Consider the following 27089-nt stretch of genomic DNA (forward strand, 5'->3'; position numbering starts at 1 on the left):
GACTACACATCATTTCACAATGGAAAACAGTGAACAAGAAAATAGAAAAGAAACATACTGACAAGATCAGACATATTTTTAAATGTGCTGCATTTAATGCAATCCAAGACTATCAACAATTTAGATGCTGTGACAACATGCCACTGCCATTTGTGGAAACAGTTAAAGCATTTTGCACTGATTACTCAGTGACCAAAAACAGGCAAACAAGTAATGCAACAAAATGGCTAATGCGGTCATAGTAACATACAACAGAATAATCTTCCAACCACAGCATTCTTCCCAGAGTTTGAAAGAATTATGGCATATGGACTGGAAGGACACAAAGTGCTTACAGTATTAAATACTAAGATATTTACTTTGGCACAAAATTTGTGTTCCAACCAAATAAAATGAGATTTCTTCTAAAACACATATCTTTAGTAAGGTAAAAACGAACACATCACAAAATCAGTATGTCCACAAGAAAATAAAAAAATGTTACAGTATTTTTTCATCAGGAACAAACATGAAGACAGAAGAACAATCATTGCCAAATTCAGGACACTACAAGGAAAGAAAAGTGCAGAGAAAAACTGCATTGATTAAGCAGATCTTCTAGAAACAACTTTGGGAAAGTTCATTATTAAAGACAAAGAGTTGTCTTCAACTTCCTTCTAATTCATAAAGAATCCTTTTAAGAAAGTCTATAACTGATCTGTAGATCAAGTTGTATCAGGCTTCTCCATTCCCCGAGCTGGCCAGGAGTCAATGCAGGGAATGGTATGAGGCCAGCAGGACTGAAGGCAGCTCTTATCGCCCTGCTGTCAACTTCAAGGCTTTGGGAAGTGAAATGTACCTCTCTTGCTCAGGAAGAAATTGGGTAGGGTTTCTGTTCCAAAATCAACTGTTATGACTTCAACACAAATTTTTAAAAAGCCACTCAATTCAAGGTTTTAAGCAGAATGACATGAAAAGCGAGCATGCACATTTATGAATAAGGTGAAAAGGGGGTGGGAGGAAGAAAGTAAAAGGCCAAAGAACATGTGCTTGGCTGGCTGCCTGGCTATGAGGTGAATTTTAAGTAACTTTTCAGGCCATATTTACCTGAGGGGTTCAGACAGCATTAGAGTATGGCCTCAGTTTGCTTTCCAAAAGTATGCTAAATTACATACAATACTCTCTTTGAAAGTTAAACAATAGATCAAGAGACCTGGTACAAAGGGTTTCTCATATAAGTAACTGGTAGAGAAAAATTAAAATGTAGTTTTGTATATTATATTTTTGAGACCAACCCTACTGAAGAATTCTCCATGATATGCAGCTAGAAATCACCAAGCAGAGATGGTCCAAGTATCAATTTTGTGACAGGTAATGTGACTTCTGCTTCCCTTTATTTCTAACTAGCATGGATATCTGATTTGCTTTTGGCTTTAAGTCCAACCATAATTGGGCTCATAATGTCTTTTCGCTTTACCTCTTTCTGCACATCCTTTGCTTGGTTTTCTGCCTTACTGAGAAGAGTTTTTAAATCAGCTGAATCCCGAAGATGCTGTTCTTTCAAGGATCCCACTTGATTCTCAAGTTCTTTCCTAGACATTTGAAGGATGCTGAGATCACTGGTAAGCTCTAAACTCTGCTTCTGAGAACTGCAATATAAATATTGACAGATAGTTATTCACAGGTAGAAACTGGACACAGAAGGCAGGCCAGTTTCTTATACATTTCACTAGAAGGGATACAGTGGATCTCAGAGAAAAAAAGAAAAGTACAAAAAAGAATGAAATATTTTCATTCAATAAGCAAAAACCATCAAAACACTAAAAAAATGCAAGTTTAAAGGTGTGTCCCATCAAATATACACCAAGGTTGAAATTTTAAAAACAGAAATAGGAGGTAATTAACTGTATATTTTGTTGTATCAAATTGTATTAATTTCATCATGAAAAGATTCAGTGTAGGTCTTCTACAGGAAAAGAACACACATGTTTCAACAATTTCTTGTAAGTTTAAATACTTGACAAATAGAATGGGGGTCAGAAACTTAAAGCTTAGGAGTCACTGTCAGTTCAAGTAAAGATAAACCTGTTCAAACGAGAAGACACACCAAATTGAGAAAAGAGCATAAGACAAAGAAGTAGGAGGCTGAGTTCTAGACCCCTAGCTCTGCCACTATTTAGCTGGGGGATATTAAGCAAATCACCTAACTGGTACATTTCATTTTCAGAGTAAACACTTCCTCAGCTCTTAGACCTATACCAGATACCATGTAATATAGACATAACTAACACAAGGAGAGTCTCAGTGCCCTTCACTGCCAAAGAACAGGATTGAGTTCATTAACTTCTGAGGCTGTTCCCAAGGTTAATAAATTCTATGATCACTTTTTTTTTTTTTTTTTTTTTTGAGACAGAGTTTCGCTCCTGTTGCCCAGGCTGGAGTGCAATGGTGTGATCTTGGCTCACTGCAACCTCCGCCTCCCGGGTTCAAGCGATTCTCCTGCCTTAGCCTTCTAAGTAGCTGGGATTACAGGCATGTGCCACCATACCTGGCTAATTTTATATTTTTAGTAGTGATGAAGTTTCTCTATGTTGGTCAGGCTGGTCTCGAACTCCTGACCTCAGGTGATCTGCCTGCTTCAGCCTCCCAAAGTGCTGGGATTACAGGTGTGAGCCACCACAGTCTCTATGATCACTTTTATAACTGGATGTTAAAAAAATCTGACTTACAACATATGTGGAGAACAGCTTGATATGTGTGAACAGAAATTCCTTCTTCAATTCCTTCTTCCATAGCCCAGACAACAGAGAATAAAAGGTCTGTAGAGTATAGCTGTGTTAGGGAATTTGGCTTCCATAAATAGCTAAAGGAGTATAAGGTTTTCAAGGTGACAGTTTTACATCTTTCAGAATGGATCATTCAAGACTCAGACTCACTACTGTAATTGAACTACTACAGAGTCTGAATCCCATTTTGATTGTACGCTTCACAGATTCTTTGGGGTGGGTCTGATGTTGTCAAGCCAATACAGCTAGGAATTAAATGGCACATAAGACCCTGTAAAGGAAGACTAGCTTCTAAATACTACTTAAATGCTGGGGAGGCTTACCAAACAAATTTAGGGCATCAGAAAAGTTTAAGAAAAAGAATTAATCTGTCTTAAATACTTTATGTGAGTTTAGGCAGACGATCTGACCAATGACTTATAGGCCCCTTTCTGGGGCCTAATATTTTTAAACCATATGCTTCTACTCACTAGGAGTTTGTAGGCTTGCTTCCCAACACTTAAAATTTGAAATAATTGAAAACAGTATTTAAGAATCTGCCAGATTCCAATTAATCACATCTTAAAAATAAGGGATCTAGCCTGAATCATTAAAATATCAATAATTTCGGCCGAGGGCAGTGGCTCACGCCTGTAATCCCAGCACTTAGGGAGGCCAAGGTCAGGAGTTTGAGACCAGCTTGATCAACATGGTGAAACCCCCTCTCTACTAGAAATAAAAAATTAGCCAGGCATGGTGGCACACACCTATAATCCCAGCTACTTAGGAGGCTGAGGCAGCAGAATCACTTGAACCCAGGAGGCGGAGGCTGCAGTGAGCCGAGATCGTGCCACTGCACTCCAGCCTGGGCAACTGAATGTGACTCTGCCTCAAAAAAAAAAAAAAAAAAAATTATGAGCTGAGTGCAGTGGCTCATGCCTGTAATCCCAGCACTTTGGGAGGCCAAGGCAGGCAGATCACCTGAGGTCAGGAGTTCGAGAACAACCTGACCAACATGGAGAAACCCCATCTCTACTAAAAATACAAAATTAGGTGGGCATGGTGGCACATGTCGGTAATCCAAGTTACTTAGGAGGCTGAGGCAGGAGAACCGCTTGACCCCAGGGGGTGGAGGTTGTGATGAGCTGAGATCACGCCACTGATCTCTAGCCTGGGCCACAAGAGCAAAACTCCATCTCGAAAAAAAAAAATTTATGTATATAGCTATATATATGTATAGATCTCATATATCTTTCATATATGATATATATCATATACATATATTTATAGTTCTGACCTTTATTTTGTCCCATTTATATTTTGGAATTGCTTTTACAAAGTTTTTTACATCTTATAAACAACGTAAAACATTTGTTTTTATTCATGTTTTCTCGAGACAGGGACTGGCTCTGTAGCCCAGACTAGACTACAGTGGTGTGATCATAGCTTATTGCAGTCCCCACCTCCTAGGCTCAAGTGATCCTCCCACCTTAGCCTCCTGAGTAGCTGGGACTACAGGCCAGGCTAATTTGTTGTATTTTTTGTAGAGATGTTGTTTCATAATGTTGTCCACACCAGGCCAGAACAAACCCATTTTAAACTTAAATATGGCAAATTGTGGTGGTAAAATAGGACTTCACTAAATTTGCTGGAATAAATCTAATCCATTCACTGATTTGCTTGTCAAGTATTAGATACTAGAAAGATATAACTTGTTTCAGAGAATTATTGGTCTTATATATTATTACCCTTCATACAACCCTATTTGAAATTCAGAAGATTAATTTATATCTTTCAGTAGCACAAATTCCTTTTTTTTTTTTGGTTTGTTTGATATATGGTTTGGCTCTGTCACCCAGGTTGGAGTGCAGTGGCATGATCGTGGCTCACTGCAGCCTTGACCTCCTGGGCCCAAGCAATTCTCCCACCTCAGCCTTCCAAGTAGCCAAGACTACAAGCACACATCACTATGCCTGGTAAATTTTTGTATTTTTTTGTAGAGACAGGGTTTTGCCACATTGTCCAGGCTGATCTTGGACTCTCAGGCTCAAGCAATCCTCCCACCTCAGCCTCCCAAAGTGATGGCATTACAGGCGTGAACCACCGCACCCAGCCTTACAAATTCTTCATTATAGTCACTTCCTGTTCACCCTTACTAAAAGAAGAGATCACTGGTGTGAAAGAAAAGCAGCTGATATTTGAAATTTATTAGTTTACAGGGCAAGTTCAACTATGAATTACAGACTTTTGTTGTTTGTTCAGGGTTTCTTCGGGACATTTAATGAATCTGTAATCCATGAGTACAAGGAAAGAACATGCAGGATAATGGTGGTGGCAGGAAAAAAAAAAAGCTGAAGTATTTATTCAGTATGGTTAACCTGCCAAATAGCCAAACAGAGATGGGCTGAACATTTGCTTCTGTAAAATATTTAAGTATTAAAATTAAATTTAATTTAAGATAAAGAAATATTTTATATCTGAAAAACAGAGAGTTCTTGCGTACTTGTGCAATTCTTTTTCTTGCCGTTGAAGTTCTGATGATAGCAAAACATTTTCCCTTTTTAGAGAATGGCATTCGGTTTCCAATGCATTCCATTCCTTTCTCAACTTCTCTAGTTCACCTAAAATAGTCCCAAAACATATTTGTTAATACAGAAATATAACTTCCATAATACTTCAAAGGATAAAGGAAAAGACTTCAGAGGAGAATATACTTTTTGCCTCCTTAAAAGCAAGTAGATTTTACATGGTTAATTATTTGATTCCTGTTACTTTGCATGTATACCTCAAGGACTGCTATCAGCTTGTACTTGAACAATAGTATTTTTTTCCACTTCACTTTTATAAGACAAGGAATTTTTAACAATTTTAAAATAAAATATAAAACCGTAAAAAAATATAAATTTAAGTAGAACTTGCAGACCTGAAAATACATTTTTAGCTCCGATTTAAAAACACTGGTTTATACAACTGATAGCTAACAAAGAAAAAAAAAGCCTGCATGTTTTTTTTTTTTTAAACAAGTTATGAAGTTATCACTGTCAAAAGTTAAGAGCTTTTTGTAAAATACATTTATTCACCTTGCAACCTTGTTGCTTCTTCTCTCTGCTGGTCCTCACACTGTTGACATCTAAGCTGAAAACTGTTTTGCAGACTTGTGATTTCTTTCTCATATTCAGACGCTGCTTTCCGCCACCGCTCAAGCTCAGCTCTCACCTTCTTAAGCTCTTCTTGTAAAGAGGCAATGTCAGTGTCCCGCTCAGAGGCAGCCTTTTCTGCTGCTTGATGAAGGAGCAAAATTTCGTCTCGGGCACTAAGCAATTCATCTCTAGTACTTGTGATTTCACTGTCCTTCTCCTCCCGGAGATTCTCAATATCGATGTGTAACCTCTGCAATTGGGCTGCAAAAGTATATCCATCATTTTCTTGGCCCATTAGAATTAGGAATAAAAGAATAATCCATACAGGATTGTAGCTAATGCATAACCTGGGTTGTCAGAGCTGTTGCTTCTGATTAAAGTGTATAAACAATCCACGTTTGATGCAGAAAGTGTCAAAATACAGATAGCAAAGAGGAAAAAAAAAAAACAAAGAAACCAAAGTGATCTTTAGCTCCCCAACACACAGAAAATTACTTCTGACATTCCTTCTGGATTTTTTCCTATGCATTTATACACATGTAAAAACAAACCTTAAATAGGGAGTGATCACAATATATGCAGTGTTCCCTATCCTTCTGTTGATGAAACTCTTTCAACAAAAAATAGTTATAGTATATATAACTTATTTGCCCAACCCTTTATTTTTGACATTTTAGGCTGTTCAGTGTTTAAACATCATATACAATCCTTTTTTTTTTTTAGGGTGAATCCTACGTATAGAATTGCTTGGTCAAATGGTAAGCAATAAAAGCAATAAACAGTTGATGCCCTTGATTCGTTTTTCTGTTCAAACGTCAATTCTTTAAAGAGGCCTTTTCTGATGACTCATCTGAAAAACAGCTCACTGTCATTCTCTGGCTCTTTACTCTGCTTTATTTTCCTTTGAAGTCCTTATTGGACATCATATTATCTATTAATTTGCTTATTGTTTATCTTTTCTACTGGACTGTACACCTCATGTGTGTAGGGCACTTGTTTTGCTCACAGCTGTCAGGTATTGGGGATACCCCAATATCTGACACAGTAAACAATCAAGAATTATTGGTTGAATTAATGAGTTAATAAAATTAATACTGCCTCATTGAAGGGTTATATATATTTTTTAAAATACCTGGTTTTGTGCTCGTGACCCAAACTGGAAACAATTTGTATAAAATCAAACTTGGTGCAGAACGAGAAAATTAATATTGGTTACCATATTATAAGGAAATTGTAGATTTAAAAAGTTCCAAAGGAAAATAATTAATTATAAGAGGATTTAGGGATGGGAGAAAGGGAGGTTGCTACATAAGTAAACATTAAGATATTAGACTTTCTAAGTCTGTAGGAAGGACTGAGAGGTAACAAGTTTGGAATCTGAAAGGGCACAATGGCCAGAGAAGATGATCATGATTTGTTGATACAGTCATGAAATACACATGCTGGCACCACTCAATGATGCCTGGGCAAGACAGGTTTAAAACAAAAGGCAGCACTATGTCACAGAACCTTTAGGAAAAATTGCCCCTACACAGTCTACGATGAAAATAGAGATTCAAATCAGATTTATGTAAATTAATGGATAATGACATTAAACTACAATAGGGGTTTTAAGAGCTTTCAATTTAAAAACACATATGACATACCCTAGAAATTCTAATTTGACCAAAATAAAATTCTAATTTTAACTAACTCAAATGTTCCACTCAAAAAATAAGACCCCAAAGACTAGTTTTTCTCTGGGATATTTTTGGGCAAGTATCTTGGGTCTCATACAATGACTCTCCCTTCTCTTCTGAATAGTGATTACTTGTCTGTTTAATTTCTTCCCCACCTATCTCTCAAGCTAAAATTTTAAAACAACATTGGCTCCTTCTTTGACAAGAAGGCAAATTAATTTTACTTTAGGAATTTTACAATGGCATGGGAAAGGAAGACCTCTCCTGGGGTATCATACAATTTGCTCATAATATACCAGGAGCTCCAGCTTGAAATAAACATTTGACAGGCAGGGGTCTTTCTGGAAATTTCTGTAATAACCCTGCAATAGCCCAGACAAAGAAATAGCAAAATGGTGATACGAAGAACAGCCATTATCAACGAAAATCAGTGCAGAGACTATTATCCTATTCTACATGATATATAATTTTTCTTGAGGCCAGGCGTGGTGGCTCATGCCTGTAATCTCAGCACTTTGGGAGGCCGAGGTGGGTGGATCACGAGGTCAGGAGTTTGAGACCAGCCTGGCCAGTATAGTGAAACCCCATCTCTACTAAAAAATACAAAAATTAGCTGGGCATGGTGGCATGCACCTGTAGTCCCAGCTACTTGGGAGGCTGCAGAATCACTTGAACTCGGGAGGCGGAGGTTGTAGTGAGCCGAGATCGCCACTGCACTCTAGCCTGGGCAACAGAGCAAGACTAAGTCTCAAAAAAACAAACAAAAAAATATTTTCTTGCAATACAAGTATGTTCTGAGCATTAGATGTCAATATATCTACACCAGCCATCAATATATACATATACCAGCAAGCTCAAAGTGCTGATGCACAGAGTAGCTCAAACAGATTTCCTATCCAAAGGCCCTCTAGTAGGAACTCACGACATAACTCAGAAAGTGACAGTCTTACCAACTCCAAATCTTCACTTCTGCTTTTTCCATTCTAAGTGTCTAATATGGGCGTACTGGCCAATCTTCCCTTGAATTTTCTTTAAAAAAATAAATAAATAAATAGGCCAGGCGCAGTGGGTCACACCTGTAATCCCAGCACTTTGGGAGGCCGAGATGGGCGGATCACCTGAGGTTGGGAGTTTGAGACCAGCCTGACCAACATGGAGAAACCCCGTCTCTACTAAAAATACAAAATTGGCTGGGCGTGGTGGTGCATGCCTGTAATCCCAGCTACTCAGGAGGCTGAGGCAGGAGAATTGCTTGAACCTGGGAGGCGGAGGTTGCGGTAAGCTGAGACTGTGCCACTGTACTCCAGCCTGGGCAACAAGAGTGAAACTCTGTCTCAAAAACAAATAAATAAATAAAGCTCCACCAAGAGCCGTGTTGAAATGTGAGGTTCTAGAGAATCAAAGCCATGAAAAACGGGGACTCTCTGCCTCCTTACTTTCCATTTCATTTTTTTTTTTTCTGAGATGGAGTCTTGCTCTGTCACCCAGGCTGGAGTGTAGTGGTGCAATCCCAGCTCACTGAAACCTCCACCTCCCAGGTTCAAGCAATTCTCCTGCCTCAGCCTCCCAAGAAGCTGGGATTACAGGCATGCACCACCATGCCCAGCTAATTTTTGTATTTTTAGTGGAGACAGGGGTTCATCATGTTGGCCACACTGCTCTCAAATTCCTGACCTCAGGTGATCCACCCTCCTCGGCCTCCCAAATGCTGGAATTGCAGGCATGAGCCACTGCGCCTGGCCTCCATTCCTTTTGAATCACTAAAAACAAACACACAATAACAATCTCAAAGAGCCTTGGGGTCTTCCATACCTTGAAGAACCTGTATTTGTTTAGTGGATTCCTCAACTTGATTTCGATAGGCTTTTCTTTCTTCTTCCAAAAGAGCTAAAAGTAAAAACACAGTATCTATTAATAGTTTTGTGAATTAATGAAAGTACTCAGAGTTGAGCAGCTGAAAATTTCTTTTAAAATTCTCTCCTAAAAGATTATTGAAAGAAACAAAAGTTAGGCAGTAACTATTATCAGTATTAGCAGTTAGTTTAAAGATTTTAGGAGCACAGAACTGTAGTAAGTAATAAATCTATTCAACTGAGTAGTGGAGTTTTCTGGACCTGGTATTACCAAGACAATATGTGCTTTTCTTAACATGAGAAACAGTCTTGATAATTGTTAATCAGCATTTTGAACTTAATTTTTTAAAAAGACTTAAAATTCTCATATTTACTGTCAAGCACATAGTAAACACTAAACTAAATAATTGCTATTTACTAAATATTTTTTCATTGTAATTTAATATATTAGCCTGGATCCTCCAAAAGGTTCAAGTTAAGTGAATACCAATTCTAATTTCTTTTGAGAAGCAGGAAAGGAAAGAAGTAGTAACAAGAAGTTCCTAGTTCCCTCCTGGGATGTAAATCTTCCTAGTAGGCAGGAAGGCCATCTTGCAGAACATGAGGACTCCATAGGTCATTCCCTTTCTCATTTTAAGACTCTTTGAGATACTAATTGTCTGCAACCAGGTAGTTACTATGAATGATACAGAAATGTAAGCTCTAGGGAACTGCACAGACTCCACTGGCTTATGACCTATAGATAAGTGAGCTACTAGAAAAGAATGTGGCCAGGACATTAGCTAACATTAGGCGTAACGAAAATTTAGAAATTTGAGTTTTCCTTCTGTTGTACTTAATATGCAATTAACTATTAAGATCTTTCAGTTAGTAAAGATCTTACTTGATTTTCACATCAACAGTGTGAAGGTAGAGCAACTGTAACTCTCCTCATTTTACTGACCTGAAACACAAGTTTAGAGAGGTCAAGTAAATATACCAAGATCACATATCTCATAAAGCTGTGAATCTGGAACATGCCTCTGGACTCCAAGTTTGGGGCCATCCAATTATATCGTGCTGCCTCCACACATCCCTAAAGAACCAAAGTAATCTTGATCTCACCTTGAAGTTCAAAGCATTTTTGTTTACTTGTTCTAGCTAGCTCCTGGGCTTCGATCAATTCCTTTCGAAGATGTTGTATTTCTTGCTTTGCCTCAATTTCTGACTGTGCACCCTGCAAGTCATCTGACAAAAACACGTTTATTTTAAAAGCAAGAGTTAGTATCACACTATAATCTACAATAAAAGACTAGTAATCTCTCTCATATTTGCACATGCATAAACAACATACAACTACTGAGTTAAAAAAACTTAGAAGCAAATTATAGTAAGCATTTTAGTAGTTGGGAGAAAATACAAATACAGTTATATATATTAGTAATCATGGTGATGACACTATAAAAATATATTAACATAAATTATATATTCACAATTTTAGCATCAAAATAATGACAGTGATAGATTATAACTCATTGCTTATTAAGACTTGAAATTCAGTGAGATGAGCAAAATGCTATACTTCTTCATCAATTTTGAAATTTCTTGATAACCAGTCAGAAAAATTTCACTTGGAACTTAACTGGATATGGAAAACAAAAAGAAACTTTTCTTCAAGAAACAGCTGAATTTTAGCACAATTACCCTAGTTGTGGAACACAAAATAAAAACTAGGCTGAAAGCTCTACTGAGCCTACTTTGTCATCATCATTTCCCCAACACACACATATAACAAACATCTGGGCCGGGCGCGGTGGCTCACACCTGTAATCCCAGCACTTTGGGAGGCTGAGGCGGGCAGATCACGAGGTCAGGAGATCGAGACCATCCTGGCTAATACGGTGAAATGCCATCTCTACTAAAAATAAAAAAAATTAGCCAGGCACGTTGTGGCAGATGCCAGTAGTCCCAGCTACTTGGGAGGCTGAGGCAGGAGAACTGCTTGAACCCAGGAGGCAGAGGTTGCAGTGAGCTGAGATCGTGCCACTGCGCTCCAGCCTGGGCGACAGAGTGAGACTCTGTATCAAAAAAAAAAAAAAAACAAACACCCCAACAACAACAACAATCTGCTGAATATATTAAATGATGTAACCTAAGTGGTTTTACTGAAATAAATTAAATCCAACATTCTATTTCAAATATGCCCCTTCCCCTAAACTCCTTCCTCTCCAATCATTCTGCTCCTTTTTAATTTTTTAAAACCTTCTGCTACTGAACACTGCCTGAAATAAATATATCATCAGGTAAGCCATATTCTTCTAATGAATTCTATTTGAGTATCACCTTGGTTTATAAGTACCTCAGCATAATAACTTCAATCCATCAAAAAAGAGCTAAGAATAACTTTCACAATACAATTACAATAGGTTTTGGAAATTATATATATATATATATTTTCATATTCATAGATTATATCCTATTTTTCTCTCTAGAAAAATTGTACTCTGGTCTAGGTGCGGTGGTTCATGCCTGTAATCCTAGCACTCTGGGAGGCTGAGGCAGGCAGATCACTTGAGGTCAGGAGTTTGAGACCAGCCTGGGCAACATGGGGAAACCCTGTCTCTACTAAAAATACTACAAATTAGCTGCGCGTGGTGGTGCGCGCCTGTAATCCCAGCTACTCAGGAGGCTGAGGCACAAGAATTGCTTGAACCTGGGAGGCGGAGGTGGCAATGAGCCAAGATCGCACCACTGCACTCCAGCCTGGGCGACAGAGAGTGACTGTGTCTCTAAAAAACAAAACAAAACAAAACAAAAAGCAAAAAAAAAAGAAAGAAAAAAATTTGATTCTGGGTTAATCTACTCTAGTCAACTTACCAATTCTTCCTTCAAAAGGTCTTCTGGCCAGGGAAGGGGCATGTAGAGAGAGAGATTTTTCCAGTGGCAGAGACACTGTTGCATTAGCTACAAAACTTCTCTCACAGCTCTTTCAACACTATCCACTGGAGTCTGCAAAGGTCCTGGCCCCTGTTTCTGGATTTGTCATTATATAGGATAATGCTCTTTTTTTTTTTTTTTTAAGGAGTATTTAAAAGAGAAGCATCATGATGCCTGCATCTTAACATTCAAGTGGTTTGACAAAAACATCGACATTAATTCCTTGAGTAGGTATTTTCCTTGCTCTGTGATCGAGTTTTTCAACCTCAGCACTACTGACATTCTGGGCTGAATAAATTCTTTGCTGTGGGACTACCCTAAGAATTGCAGGATGTTTAGTAGTTTTCCTGGTCAGATATTGCCAAATGTCCCCTGGGAGGTAAAATGTCCTGTGTTGAGGACTATTGCTGTATGTTAATAACTTGATCATCAAAAAAAATTTTATACACAGGTTTCTTTTCTACAAAAGCACTGGCTATTAATTCTGAAACAACTTTCTGTGTATTCTAAAAAGGCTCAAATAAATACATTGCAGATAAATGAAGCCACTTTTCTTACTGTTGAAGAAGAAAATTACAGATATGAAAACAGGTAAGATAGAATTAATCCACTGGGCCGGGCACAGTGGTTCACACCTGTAATCCCAGTACTTTGGGAGGCCAAGGCAGACAGATCTCTTGAGGTCAGGAGTTCGAAACCCACCTAGGCAACATGGTAAAACCCTGTCTCTACTAAAAATACGAACATTAACTGGGTTTGGTGATGCACTCCTGTAGTCCCAGCTACTTGGGAGGCTGAGGGAGGAGAACTGCTTGAACCCAGGAGGCCAAGGCTGCAGTGAGCCGAGATCACGCCACTGCACTCCAGCCTGGGCGACAGAGTGAGACTCTGTATCAAAAAAAAAAAAAAAAAAAAAAGGGATTAATCCTCTGGTGTAGGGTATGAACTCGAATAGATTTGGAGATATAGAGAAAGAGATAGAAATATAGATATGTGTGCAACTGCATACACACACACACACACACACAAAACCACACACACACTTCTTAAGTCTATCCACTGAGTGGGCCTAGAAGCAATTATATACCAGTAGCCATGAGGACACCAAACATTTAGATCTTGGTTTCTCTTTTTTTGAGACAGGGTCTTGCTCTGTTGCCCAGGCTAGAGTGCAGTTGTGCCATCACAGTTCACTGCAGCCTCAACTTGACCTCCTGGGCTCAAGCTATCCCCCTTCCTCAGCCTCCTGAGTAGCTGGGACTACAGGCACATGCCACCATGACCAGCAAAATTTTTAATTTTTTGTAGAGATGGGGTGTTGCTATGTTGCACCAGGGCTGAATAAATTCTTTGCTGTGGGACTACCCTATGAATTGTAGAATGTTTAGTAGTTTTCCTGGTCTCTATCCACTACATTCAGTACCCCTCCTCCACCCTGCCCCACACCCCAGGTTACAACAACTAAAATGTCTCCAGATATTGCCAAATGTCCCCTGGGAGATAAACTCCAACTCCTGGGCTTAAGTGATCCTCGGCCTCCCAAAGTGCTGGGATTATAGGTATGAGCTACCATGCTGGGCCATGTCATAAAGAACATTACTGAGACAACTGTCAAAATGTGAACAGGTATTTGCATTTGAGAATAGAATACCCATGTTAATTTCTTAATTTTGAGAATTGTATGGTAGTTACATAAAATAAATAAGAAATGTATACTGAGGTATTTAAGCATAAAGGCTATCATGTCTGCAACTGATTCTTTGTTTTGTTTTCTTTTGTTTCGAGACAGGGTCTGCTCTGTTGGCCAGGCTGGAGCGCAGTGTCAAAATGTCTACTCACTGCAGGCTCTACCTCCTGGGCTCAAGCGATTCTCACACCTCAGCCTCAAGAATGGCTCAGACTACAGGCATGCACCACTGTGCCTGGCTAAGATTTGTAGTTTTTTGGTAGAGACAGGGTCTCACTATGTTGCCCAGGCTGGTCTTGAACTCTATACAGTGTTTGATCATAGAAGTGGAGATACTGACCAAAAATCTTTACAAATTAAGCTTAATAAACACAGACATAATAATCTGACTATATTCAAACAAATCGAATAGTTAGTGTGCAGATCCTCTTTCTAGAAAACCAAGTGCCATTTTTTAAAAAATCAAAGACTTAATGAGCAATTCTTTTTGTGCAAAGGTTGATCAAGGGCTCACTGTATTTTATATGGTTGTGTGGGAAAACGCTTTATTAGTTTATTGTGGCTTGGGTTCATTCTCATGGTGCTTCGTTTTTGTCCTAGAAATGGAGTTCTATATCAATCTGCTTCATAACCTTGGGGAGTCTTGTGATGAGTACTGGTGGAAAAGCGTTTAGATGAAGATAAATGAAAGCTTTACTAAGCCAAATTCATTTTATTTAGACATGCAAGTCACATGGAAATAAATGTTATTTAGGAGTAATGTAAGTTGTAAAGATTAACAGAAGCTGTTTTTTCCTTAACATGAATTGTATATCTTTAGAACTGCCTGGTGTATAGTCTGGGCCAGGGGCCAGTTTTTCTCTGAATAAGGCTAAATCCTGTAAATTCACACTATAAATGAACTGACAGAATATTTACCTACATAATATCCTAAATTAAATTTGGCATCACCAAATATCTTCAAAAGAGTGACTGGAGATTCAACTTAAACTCTGACCTTTGCTCAACTAAACTCTGACACACTGATCCACTTGGTAAAGGGCCAAATCAAAGATTTTTTTCCCAAGTTCTATTTTGCATGTGGCATGCTTGTGGAAAGCTGATCTAGCCATAACATATGGCATGTCATCAACTGATAGAAGTGACCTGGCAAGTGGATGTGTCCTCTTTCCACTGCCATCACTCTTCCCTTTAGAATGTCTAGTCATTGCAGGCTTGGTTGATGAGAACAACCTTCACAATGCAGGAAAATCATCTTTCCATTGTGGATACGTGTGGCCATGTCAAATAGCCTAAGGTAGCAGCCTCTTATTGTCAATTCTTACCCCTTTGCCACTCTTTCTGAACTGCCAGGTTCCTTCTCAACAGTTGGATCTTTTTGGCTCTTTTACTTTCACCATTGTTCTTTTCTTTCACTAGAAATTCCCTCTGCTACCACTGTTCACCCCTGTGCAGAGAATTTCCAAAACTGGTTCCTATCTTCTGTCTATAGCCTCCTTGTGTATCTTATCTCTGTATCTCTCAGGTCAATAAAACATCTGAGAAATAAATGAAAATGACTTGTTGGTTCTAGTTTCTGTTCTGCATATCCAGCTGCATCTCCAGTTCCTAGGGTGACCGTATAAAATTGGGACAGCTTTGAATATGAAAGAGAGCACTTTTGATGATAATTATGCTGGGACAATAGGCATAAATGGTTCCAAGCAAACCCATGGTCACTCTTCCTGTTTAGCATGTGCCAAATTAAAACCATCACAGCTACCACCAGGACACCTTTTCTTCCAGAAATAAATATTTCTAAATTTTCAGTCACTCAGGGTCAAATGCTGGAGTTATAGCTGACTTCCATCTCTCTCCCATATTTAGTGTCTCAGGCCAATGGATTCTAGATAAGATTACCAAGGGAGAGATCAAAGATAAGAACAACAGAGCCCCAAGTGGGTTTTGTTATCTGAAATTTCCACAGTAATTACCCTAGTTCAGACTCTCAAATGATTAAGCCTCTTGACTGCCTTACCTGTAGCCTCTATCTACTCCAGTTCATTCAATAAACCTCCCCAAAATACAGATCTGATCATATCATTGCTGTGCTCAGAAGCCACTGAATTGTTATAATGATCGTTCTATCTTACAAAACACTCAAAGGATTATGTGAACAAACTTTAATTATACTCATCAATCCTCAAACCAAACCCATATGATCTAGCTTGTGATTTTTAATATTTCCTTTTTCTAAGAAAGTATTTTTATCTACTCTTCTTGTAATCCTACCCATTTAAAAATACTTTATAGATGTAAATATAAAAAAATCTATAAAATGTTTAAGACAAGACTAAAAAGAAATAATATCTATAATACTATGATCACACTGAAAAAAATGAGCAATTTCTTAATTGTTTGATACTCAGTCAGTATTAAAATTTTCCATTGTTCCAAATTTATTTTACAGTTGAATTGTTTGAATGAAGATTCATACAAGGTTCATACATTGTATTTAGTTGACATCTCTCTTTTTTTGAGATGGAGTCTCGCTGAGTCACACAGGCTGGAGTGTGATGGCATGATCTTGGCTCACTGAAACCTCTGCCTCCCGGGTTCAAGCGATTTTCCTGCCTCAGCCTCCCAAGTAGCTGGGAATACAGGTGTGCACCACCATGCCCAGCTAATTTTTTGTATTTTTAGTAGAGACAGGGTTTCACCACGATGGCCAAGCTAGTTTCAAACTCCTGACCTCAAGTGATCCGCCCACCTTGGCCTCCCAAAATGCTAGGATTACAGGCGTGAGCCACCATGCCTGGCTGACATAACTCTTAAATCTCTTTTAATTTATAGGATTTCCCCCATCCCCTTTCCTTTTTTTCCCCTTCTAATTTAATTGCTAAAGAAACTCGGTTGTGTGTCCTGTAGAATCTTCCACATTCTGGATTTTGCTGGTTGTATCCCCATCACATCATTTAGAATATGTCCCTAGTTCTTTGTATGTCCTGCAAATTGGCAGTTGAAACTAGAGTCTTGATCAGATTTAGGTTTAGTTTTTCTTAATCACTGAACATATCACATATGGTAAGACACACTATTTATAGAGTCATCTCAAATGACTCTTGTCCCATGAAACTCAAAATGCCTTTCTTCCCTATCCTCTGAAACAAACAAACAAACAAAAAAATCCTGGGCATCCTCTTTTCTTTGACTCCTGATGGCAACAACCACCAACAATCAGCTTATCATCTATACCTCTCTGTGTGGTAAATGGGGGAGGGAGTAAGTTTCCCTGTGGGGTCCTCAAGGATCACTCCAACATAGCTGTGGGAATTATACTTGGAGAGGCAAATCAAATTAAAGGATTTATTATACTCAAAGGTCCTAGAGAGGGAGGCAAGGTACACCATGCAGGGAACCATATGGGAGGAGCCCAAAGAATGGGTTCAGCCAAATAGGTATAACTGATAGGTGAGGACCTGTAGGCAAATGCTTGTATTGGGGGTCAGGATACACAAACAAAAGGCATGAGGTGATTTCATTAAATTTCACTAGGCCACTGTCAGGGAAGGATATGAAGGGGAACTTGTGGCAGGGACCAGCCTTATCATACTGGTGCATCTGGTTGCCAGGGCAGAGTGTTCACGGCCTATTTGTGGGGATGTTGAGGCATAAGGAAAATAACAAAGTTTTAAAAAATGTACTATCACTAATTTGCCTTGAAATTCCTTAAATCCCGAGGATAGATTTTTGCTTTTGTTTTTGAGACAGAGTCTTGCGCTGTCACCGAGGCTAGACTGTAGTGGCACGATCTGGGCTGACTGCAACCTCTGCCTTCTGGGCTCAAGTGATCCTCCCATCTCAGCCTTCTGAGTGGCTGAGACTATAGGCATGCACCACCATGCCTGGCTACTTTGTAGAGATGGGGTTTTGCCATGTTGCCCAGGCTGGTCTCAAACTCCTGGGCTCAATTGATCAGGCCGCCTCAGCCTCCCAAAGTGTTGGGAATACAGGCATGAGCCACTACGTCGGGCCCGACAGTCTTATTAGACTTTAAAACCACTGCAGTCCCTGGCAAGGTTCCCCAAATAGAGCAAATTTGCAACAGACATGATTTGAAGTGAATTCCAATTTTTAAAAAATGTTTTATGGGAGATATGGTTTCAAGCATACAGAAAACATGGTTTGATCAACTTATTTCTCATTTAAAAGTAACTAAATAGATAGAAATGATTACTATATCAGGGAAAAGATACTACTGCTATCATCATTTTATCTCATAATGAATGTTTATTATTATTTTCCTTGTCCTAGCTGACTAATGTGACAAGTCGTACACAGCAAATCTAAATAAAAAGATTGGCTATTTTTTACAAAGGGGGAAAAAAACTTGAAAATAATGGTTCAGGAAGTCAGGCACAGAGTTTGAATGAGGAAAATAAAGAGGCTACTTATATGTAGCTTCTTTATATAGCTCTAAAGGTCAACACTGTGGTCTAGTAATTTATACTTTAAAGAGAAAATTATGTCAGTCTGTTGAACCTAATTATACAGATACAAACCATAACCACACATAATCAAGCATAACATAACTGTTTCTAAAAAGTACCAGTAATACATCACTTTTAAGAATTTGTAAAACTCTTACAAGAGAAACTTTACAAAAGAAAAACAATAATGACCATAAAGGGCTATGATAATTATCTCTTGGAGACTCTTCTAAAATATGCCTCCTTCTACCTAGGTGATTTTTCTTTACATCCAGTCACTGACTGACTTAACAGTCTGTTCTTAAAATCAAGCTGCAAAAAGAGAGAGAGACAGAGAGAGAGAGAAACAAAGTGAAAGAGTAAACAAGTTGGGTAGGGTGGTGCATGCCTGTAGTCCCAGCTACTTGGGAGGCTGAGGTGGGAGGCTGAGGTGAGAGGAACGCTTGAGCTCAGAAGTTCAAGACCAACCTGACCAACTTAGCAAGACCCCGTCTCTAAAAACAAAACAAAACAAAATAAGTAAAAAAATTCATAAAAATAAAATCAAGCCAAAAATCTTTCAGCAGGTATTTATAAAGATACTACTTCACTAACAAAAAAGTTGGCAATCATACAGAAATGTAAAGAAAAGTTTTAGAAGTTCTTTCACCTTAACGTAAAGCAAGATAAGGGAAACTCTGACCCATCTTCATCAATGGCACCTGAAGCAATTACTAATAGCATCTGCACACAGGCTGCCCGCTCCACATGCATCTTGTATTTTCCAATCTTTTTCCTACATCTTCCCCTTTCATTCCCAGTTCCTTGAGTCTGACTTCCCAGGCTATATTGTGAGTAGTTTTATAGATACTGTTTGGTGGTACTCATGGATTAAAAATATTTTTTCCTGATTATCTGGCAAGTAACAAACAAATAAACGCATACTAATTAGAAAAAAATCCATCACAAACAAATCCTTTTCCTAAATACTATAGGAAATAATTTTAAAACTCCGCAATCTTATTCAATTAATATGGAGTTACTCAGAGTTCTTCAACAGATAGGTCTGCTTTTATCAATCACCATCATCCTCATGATCAGTGTCTTCATTATGGTGGTTAACATTTTATGTTCCCAACACCATGGTAAGTGGTTCATGCACACCCTTTCATTCAATCTTCACAATAATCCTATAAAGTTGGTTTTCGCCAGTCTAATACATGAAAAACCCTGAATCACAGAGGGGTTAAGCAATTTGCCAGGGCATATTACAAATAAATGGCAAACCTATGACTGAACCCAGAGTTCTTTGGCTCTTAGCTTTGTGGCTAGTGTTACTTTCCTAATGCTCTTGTGGCTTTATAATTTTAATGTAAGAAGTCCATTATCAATTCATCAAATATCTGAGTTTTACTGAATACCTGCATTGTGGTAGGCAATGGGATAAAAATCAAATCTAAAACAGATAAAAATCACAAAAGCACTAATAATAGTTGAATACAATTAACACAATCATAAACACTATAATCAATCTTAAGTTGGCTATTGAAAAGATTTCTGTAACACTGAATGCCTGTACCAAAACATCTCATGTACCCCATAAATATATACACCTACTATGTACCTACAAAAAGAAAAAAAGAAAAAAAAGATGTCTGGGAGAGTTCTGTAGTGCAAAAGACCATAAAGAGGGCTACTTCTGTATGGGTGTGTTCATTACTCATTTACCTCCCTTCTTTTTTCTCCACGTTCCCATAAAGGCCCATAGGGTCTGACATTCTTTCAGTATCAGTAACTACATTTTACACAATAATGGTATTGCATTTCTGAGATGAGAGTTCTGGATCATACCAACATTAACTTATATTTATTATTATGACTTTAGAAAAAAAGCATGTCTTATCAACAACAAAGATCACCTAAGAAGAGTACAAATCAGTAAGAGTGCTCCTTCCTTATATAATCCCAAAGCTTGGGGTCTGGACAAGGAGATTCCCTATTAGTCCAGCCAGAAAAATAGGCACTTCCACAAAGAGAAATTTCCACAGGCTGCTACTGTCACTCTGATCCCAGAGAGCTGTCCGGTGGTAGTACACCACTACCAACATTTTTAATTAACCCACTGGGCTGAACTTACAACATATGTCAATTTTTCTTGTGTACAATAAGGCAACATAAAAAAGACTGAATGTTGACAATTTTCCAGTAAACCATCCCCAAGGAACTTTATTTTAAAAACATTTTTATAAATGCTGATTTATTTTCTACCCACTTTATTCTAAACAAGTAAATGTCAAGAAATAAATGTACTTCCTATTTAGAGGTGAGACAAAGAGTTAATTACATGCATTACTTATGTTATCAACATCTAAAATTTCTTTCTTTCTGTTTTTTTTTTGAGACGGAGTCTTGCTCTTATTGCCCAGACTGGAGTGCAATGGCATGACCTCTTACCACAACCTCTGCCTCCTGCATTCAAGCAATTCTCCTGCCTCAGCCTCCTGAGTAGCTGGGATTACAGGCATGCACCACCACACCCAGCTAATCTTGTATTTTTAGTAGAGACAGGGTTTCTCCATGTTGGTCAGGCTGGTCTCGAACTCCTGACCTCAGGTGATCCGCCTGCCTCGGCCTCCCAAAGTGCTGGGATTACAGGCGTGAGCCACCACGCCTGGCCATCCGTCTAAAATTTCTTAGCCCAAAATTTCTAGAAGAGTGTCATAAGAACCGGGGATATTTACTAGAAGATGAAGAAGACCAGAAAATAAGGGAATTTACAACTGCTACCATATGATAACAGAGCAAACCGGTGAGTCTTTCAAGAAAGTTAAGATTTTCACCTTATTCTAATTATGTTAAAAGTGCTAATAAATTCCTATTAGAGACACAAGGGTAAACAAAAAACACAGCTGCATTTCATATTCTATCACTTAACACTTTGTCCCTCATAATCGTGACTGATCCAAATTATTCAACAGTAGTTTGAAATATTGGGTATAAACACCAAAACTTTAAATTTTTAGTTCCTGCTACTTTACAGAACCTATCTTAATCTCTTAACTAAAAATTAAAACTTCACATAATATCTAGAACAGATTTTATGGCAAAGGGTGATTTGATACCCTGGTTTACGATGTCATAAAAACATGTGAAAGTACCTTTTAAAAGGGACACTTTGGCAAGAGGCTCATTTAGGTCTTGCTCATCCATTTGGGCGTCTACAGAGAGGAAAAAAATACGTATATAATTACAGACAGTATTCAGATCTATCAGCAAGCTATTGTTATCAAAATAAACAATTGGAATTGATACAGCTATTATATTTGGGTAGTTGAAAGTAGTTTTAACAAAATATCCAACATTCAAAGGGGATGACTTGATAAATGGAAGCGTTTTTTTTTCCCCAAACACAAACTTTGAAATCTCCACTCACATTAACCTATATAACTAAACTGCCATTAACAGCTGCAGGTCTGTAAACATTAGGTTAAAACTCACCTGTAGTGTCGTCACTGCTTTTTTCCTTGCTTGGACTCAGAGTATCTGAAAAATCAGATTCTTTTGCTCTTGTCTGATTTTCTACCAAGAAAAAAATAAAAGTAAAATCTTATTACAGTTAAATATCTTATATCAATAAAACTGCTTCAGGCTATGAATGCTCAAAATCTACAGGTGCGCAAAGTACTTTTAAAATAGGTCAGGTCACTGAATCTCTTACTTCTTCACCACCCTTGTCCAAAATGGAATGCTGGTTATTACACGTAGCTCATATTAAATTATAATGTGGATCATGTCTGCTTTGCTGAGGGCTGGGGCTTTTGTTCAAGGCTGTCCACTTGCCAACTGGAAACAAAAACGAAGCAAGCTTTGCTAAAGTATTCAAAGAACTGCAACAAATATAGTACAATTCCCAGGACAATGTGGACACTGTATAAAGATAATTAAAGGAAAAGGCTCTGTTACATAAAAACACTAGTAAGAAGGCTGCTTTAGTAAGATTTGTACTCAAATAATAAAACTCTTAAAAAAAAAACACGATCAGTTCTTATAAAAAAGTGCCACTTAAAATAAGAAAATTAACAGCCTTTTATTTCTAAAGATAACTGTCCCTGAATCACAGTAAGAAAAAACTTTTTTTTTTTTTTTTTTTTGAGACAGAGTCTTGCTCTGTTGTCCAGGCTGGAGTGCAGTGGGACAAACACAGCTCACTACCACCTTGAACTCCTGGGCTCAAGGGATCCTCCTGCCTCAGCCCCCCGAGCAGCTGGGACTTCAGGACCATGCCACTATACCCAGATATCTTTTTTAAATTTTTAGTAGAGATGAGGCTTGCTATGTTGCCTAGGCTGGTCTCAAACTCCTGGGCTAAACTGATCCTCCTGTCTCAGCCTCCCAAAGCACTACAATTACAGGCATGAGCCATCGCACCTGGCCAAGAAAAAACTTTTTAAAAAGTTTAGGGCCAGGCACAGTGGCTCACGCCTGTAATCCCAGCACTTTTGGAGGCCGAGGTGGATGGATCACGAGGTCAGGAGTTCAAGACCAGCGTGGCCAAGATGGTGAAACCCCATCTCTACAAAAAATACAAAAAATTAGCTGGGCGTGGTGCTGGGTACCTGTAATCCCAGCTACTCGGGAGGCTGAGGCAGAGAACTGCTTGAACCCAGGAAATGGAGGTTGCAGTGAGCCAAGATTGTGCCACTGCACTCCAGCCTGGGTGACAGAGCAAGACTCTGTCTCAAAATAAAGAAAGAAAGAAAAAAAAAGTTTTGAAATTATTTACAAGAGGTCTTCTGCCTGGTCCAATGAAGACATCTTAGGCCTAATTTTCAAAGAATTGTCCTCAGAAATCCTAACTACAGGACCAACAGTTTATTAAAGATGACTGGCAATTAATTAGGCCCCAGATCCTCATCTGTAATGGCACATCTGTATATACTATGGAATTCCTTTCTTTTTTTTTCTTTTTTTTTTTTCTAGAGGGGGTGTCACTACATTGCCCAAGCTAGTCTTGAACTCCCTGGCTCAAGTAATCCTCCCACCTCAGCCTCCCAAGTGCTAGAATTACAGGTGTGAGCCACCACACCTGGCCTATGGCATTCTTTAGGGTAGCATTTGCAGAAAATGTCATTTCTCTGAATGAAATCCTATATGGGAATCCTATCTCCCCATTCTCCACAAGGCCTCAGTCAAGCTTTACATAGCAGAATTTAGCTGTAATCTGGTCCCTACATTATTTCCCACAGGAGCTCTGCTCTGGTCATGCTAGCTTCTTTATAGGGCTGGTACACGCCTGCATTATGTCCTGCAATTATTTGATTCAATAGTTCCCTAACCTCAAAACAGCCATTCTCTCTATTTGGCCTATTCATTCTGTGATATACAGTTTAAGTCCCATCAACTCTAAGGAAGTCTTCATTTCTCCACCATGGTGCTCCTTTTAATTGTATCTTCTCTGTGTCTTTTGTTTCCTCAATTAATCATACTCTATTTTGTATTATTCTGTGTATGTGTATATATCTTCTTTCCTTAGTGAGATTATAAATTTATAAAGCATATATTTTTATAATGTTACAGACCTGATTTCACTGTTTGTAGGTGCATGCCCACTTCTAGTACTTTTCCTAAAGGAAATAACACAGCACATATGGGATACATAATGCTCACTGAAGTATTGTTCATTATGGGAAAATGAAATACATATATTATGGAATGAAAACTATTCAAGATATATTTACTACTAAGTAAAAAGCCTAATAAAGAGCAGTATGTATAATACGACCCCATGTAGATTAAAAATAGTTATACATTTATCTATGAATTTTTAATTGCATATATTTATTCAAGGTCTGGAAGGATCTACAACAGAGACATCATTAGTTATTTTTGGAGATAGGGACACGGTGGACATTTACTTTTTAACTTCACATAGTCATACACTGTTTGAAAAATTTGTAGATATATATATTGTTTTATAATCAAGGAAATTAAAATACATTTTCTATTTTGAAAGAAATTAGAAACACATCTAAAACCATTACTGTCAAAATATTTAATACCACATTAAAATATAACTTGTTATGGCTATTCCATATAAGAATACCCCTAGAATTTGTGGCTTAACTTGTGAAATGGGTGATGAATTTCAAGAAGTCTTTGCTTCTTTTCTCACTGCCATTTGTAGTCAAAGGTCAACTGCTTAGCGACAGGGAACTTAGATTAGAAGTGAAGTCACTGGCCATGGAGGCCCATGGGAATCTAATCTGTGACCACTGCTGCATTCATAGTATGCTAAAAGCAGACATTTCTGAATGTTCTAGTTTTGAACACAAAGTTACATTCTCAAATAAAAGAGGCTAATACATCTAATCTCCGTATATGGTTACAAAAGGAATCACTCTGGAAGAACAAAAAGGAAAACAGCTCTCCCCGATTTTAATATTTTTGGCAATTTTAGGATTAAAATATTAGGTAAATAGGAAGTATATTTGCAAAAGTATTCTTCTAGCCTAGAAGGAACTCTTACTCTATATTTAGAGTATTAGCTGGGAAGGTAAAGTTGCCTTAAAGGTAGGGCCAAATTTTCCATCAAGATCTCATTGGAATATAACTCCCTGATAGCAGAGATTGCCTGTTTTTTTTTTTTTTTATTTTCCTTCTTTTTTATTTTTCAGACAGGGTCTTGCTCTGTTGCCCAGGCTGGAGTGCAGTGGCACAACTGCAGCTCACTGCAGCCTTGGCTTCCTGGGCTCAAGCCATCCTCCCACCTGAGCCTGCTGATTAGCTGGGACCACAGGTGTGCACCACCACATCTGGCTAATTTTTTATTTTATTTTTTTTGAAGAGATAGGGTCTCCCTATGTTGCCCAGGCTGGAATGTCTGTTTCATTAACTGCTATATTCCCAGTGCACAGAACAGTGCCTAGCACATAGTAGGTATTTTTTTTTTTTCTAAAGGATGATTGAAAGCATATATCTACTCTGAATAAGAAAGCAAGTTTGGTAATCCCAGCACTTTGGGAGGCCGAGGCGGGCAGATCAAGAGGTCAGGAGATCCAGACCATCCTGGGTAACACAGTGAAACGCCATCTCTACTAAAACTACAAAAAATTAGCTGGGCATGGTGGTGGGTACCTGTAGTCCCAGCTACTCGGGAGGCTGAGGCAGGAGAATGGCATGAACCCCGGAGGCAGAGCTTGCAGTGAGCCGAGATCGTGCCACTGTCCTCCAGCCTGGGCAACAAAGAAAGCAAGTGTGTGTGTGTGTGTGTGCGCGGGTGCGGGTGCGTGTGCGTATGCGTGTGCGTGTGTTTTAAGAGACATTGTCTTGCTACGTTGCCCAGGCTGGTCTCGAACTCCTGGGCTCAAGCGATCCTCTTATCTTGGCCTCCCAAAGTACTGGGATTACAGGTGTGAGTCACCAAGGTTGGCCAGAAAGCAAGTTTTTAGCAAGTCAAGTCATGGATCCTCAATGTTGTGTTCTGATACTATCATTATATAGAGGCAAATCAAATCTATTCAAGAATGAAACACAAGACCATGAGTGGTGGCTCACCTTTTGTCAATCTCACTTTACAAGTGAGGGAACTGAGTTTAAAGAAATGAAGTTGCCTGACGGTGTACAGCTAGTTAGTGGTAGAATTATCTACACCTATTCTTTCTACTTCTACCTCCAAAGCTATATATAGACATGTAATGACTGCAAGTTGAGTTAGAGATTAAACAGAAAGCATATTTTGCATTAGGTGATGCATCTTCTAGAGGTAAGAGAAGAGGTAAGACTGGTAACAGTTGGTAATTGCTCATTTATGGCAATTGATATTTTTAATCCAAACAAGAAAATTCCACCAAAAACATCGCCAATTAAAGACAATTTAGCCAAATCCAAAAGAAAACACTTTGTAGCTCAACTTAAAACGTAACTTATTTCAGCCATTTAGTTTGTCACAAGGATTAGCATATCTTTGCATATTAACAGTGAAAGGTGCTAGTAAAATGTTCACTACTGATAGAAAAATCCCTGAGTATTTAAAACTTATATTTGTATTATTCTTAAAGAATATATTCTATTCATTTACATGGACTTATTTGCCATAATTTATTTAATAAATACCCTTATTAACGGACCCTAATGCTTTCCTCTTGTTGCTTTTAAACAACACTGAAACAAATATTCTTGCTCATTAGTCCAATTTGTTCTTTAAGATTAAAAACCCAGGCCGGACATGGTGGCTCACGCCTGTATCCCAGCACTTTGGGAGGCCGAGGCGGGTGGATTAGCTGAGGTCAGGAGTTTGAGACCAGCCTGGTCAACACGGTGAAACCTCATTCTCTACTAAAAATACAAAATTAGCCGGGCATGGTGGCATGCACCTATAATTCCAGCTACTCAGGAGGCTGAGGCAGGAGAATCACTTGAACCCAGAAGGTGGAGGTTGCAGTGAGCTGAGATTGTGCCACTGCACTCCAGCCTGGGCAACAAGAGTGAAACTCCGTCTCAAGAAAAAAAAAAACAAAAAACAAAAAAAACGGTTAAAAACCCAAAAGTGGAATTGCTGGATCAAAAGGCATGTTCTTTAAAACTTCCAATAAACAGTTTATAGCCAGGTTTAAAAGGAAATTA

General features: G+C 38.5%; 1 protein-coding gene across 30 annotated transcripts in view; it reads right to left on the reverse strand.

Annotated features, from left to right (window-relative positions):
- The window catches only part of SLMAP (sarcolemma associated protein), a 170950-nt gene that overhangs the window by 10595 nt on the left and 133266 nt on the right, over nt 1-27089 (reverse strand). For 11 of the 30 annotated variants that reach the window (XM_054479658.2, XM_054479653.2, XM_054479655.2 and 8 more), the window contains 7 exons: nt 21966-22046; nt 21626-21685; nt 10521-10643; nt 9376-9450; nt 5825-6145; nt 5248-5365; nt 1457-1628 (listed from right to left, as the gene is read on the reverse strand). In XM_054479658.2, coding sequence (XP_054335633.1) covers nt 1457-1628; nt 5248-5365; nt 5825-6145; nt 9376-9450; nt 10521-10643; nt 21626-21685; nt 21966-22046 — 950 coding nt within the window. Of the gene's footprint in view, nt 1-1456; nt 1629-5247; nt 5366-5824; nt 6146-9375; nt 9451-10520; nt 10644-21625; nt 21686-21965; nt 22047-22185; nt 22209-24046; nt 24092-27089 lie in introns of those variants that run through there. The other 19 variants (XM_054479665.2, XM_054479662.2, XM_054479659.2 and 16 more) reach the window with 4 other exon arrangements.

The sequence above is a fragment of the Pongo pygmaeus genome, chromosome 2 (genome assembly GCF_028885625.2).
Source record: "Pongo pygmaeus isolate AG05252 chromosome 2, NHGRI_mPonPyg2-v2.0_pri, whole genome shotgun sequence".
Classification (NCBI taxonomy): Eukaryota; Metazoa; Chordata; class Mammalia; order Primates; family Hominidae; genus Pongo; species Pongo pygmaeus.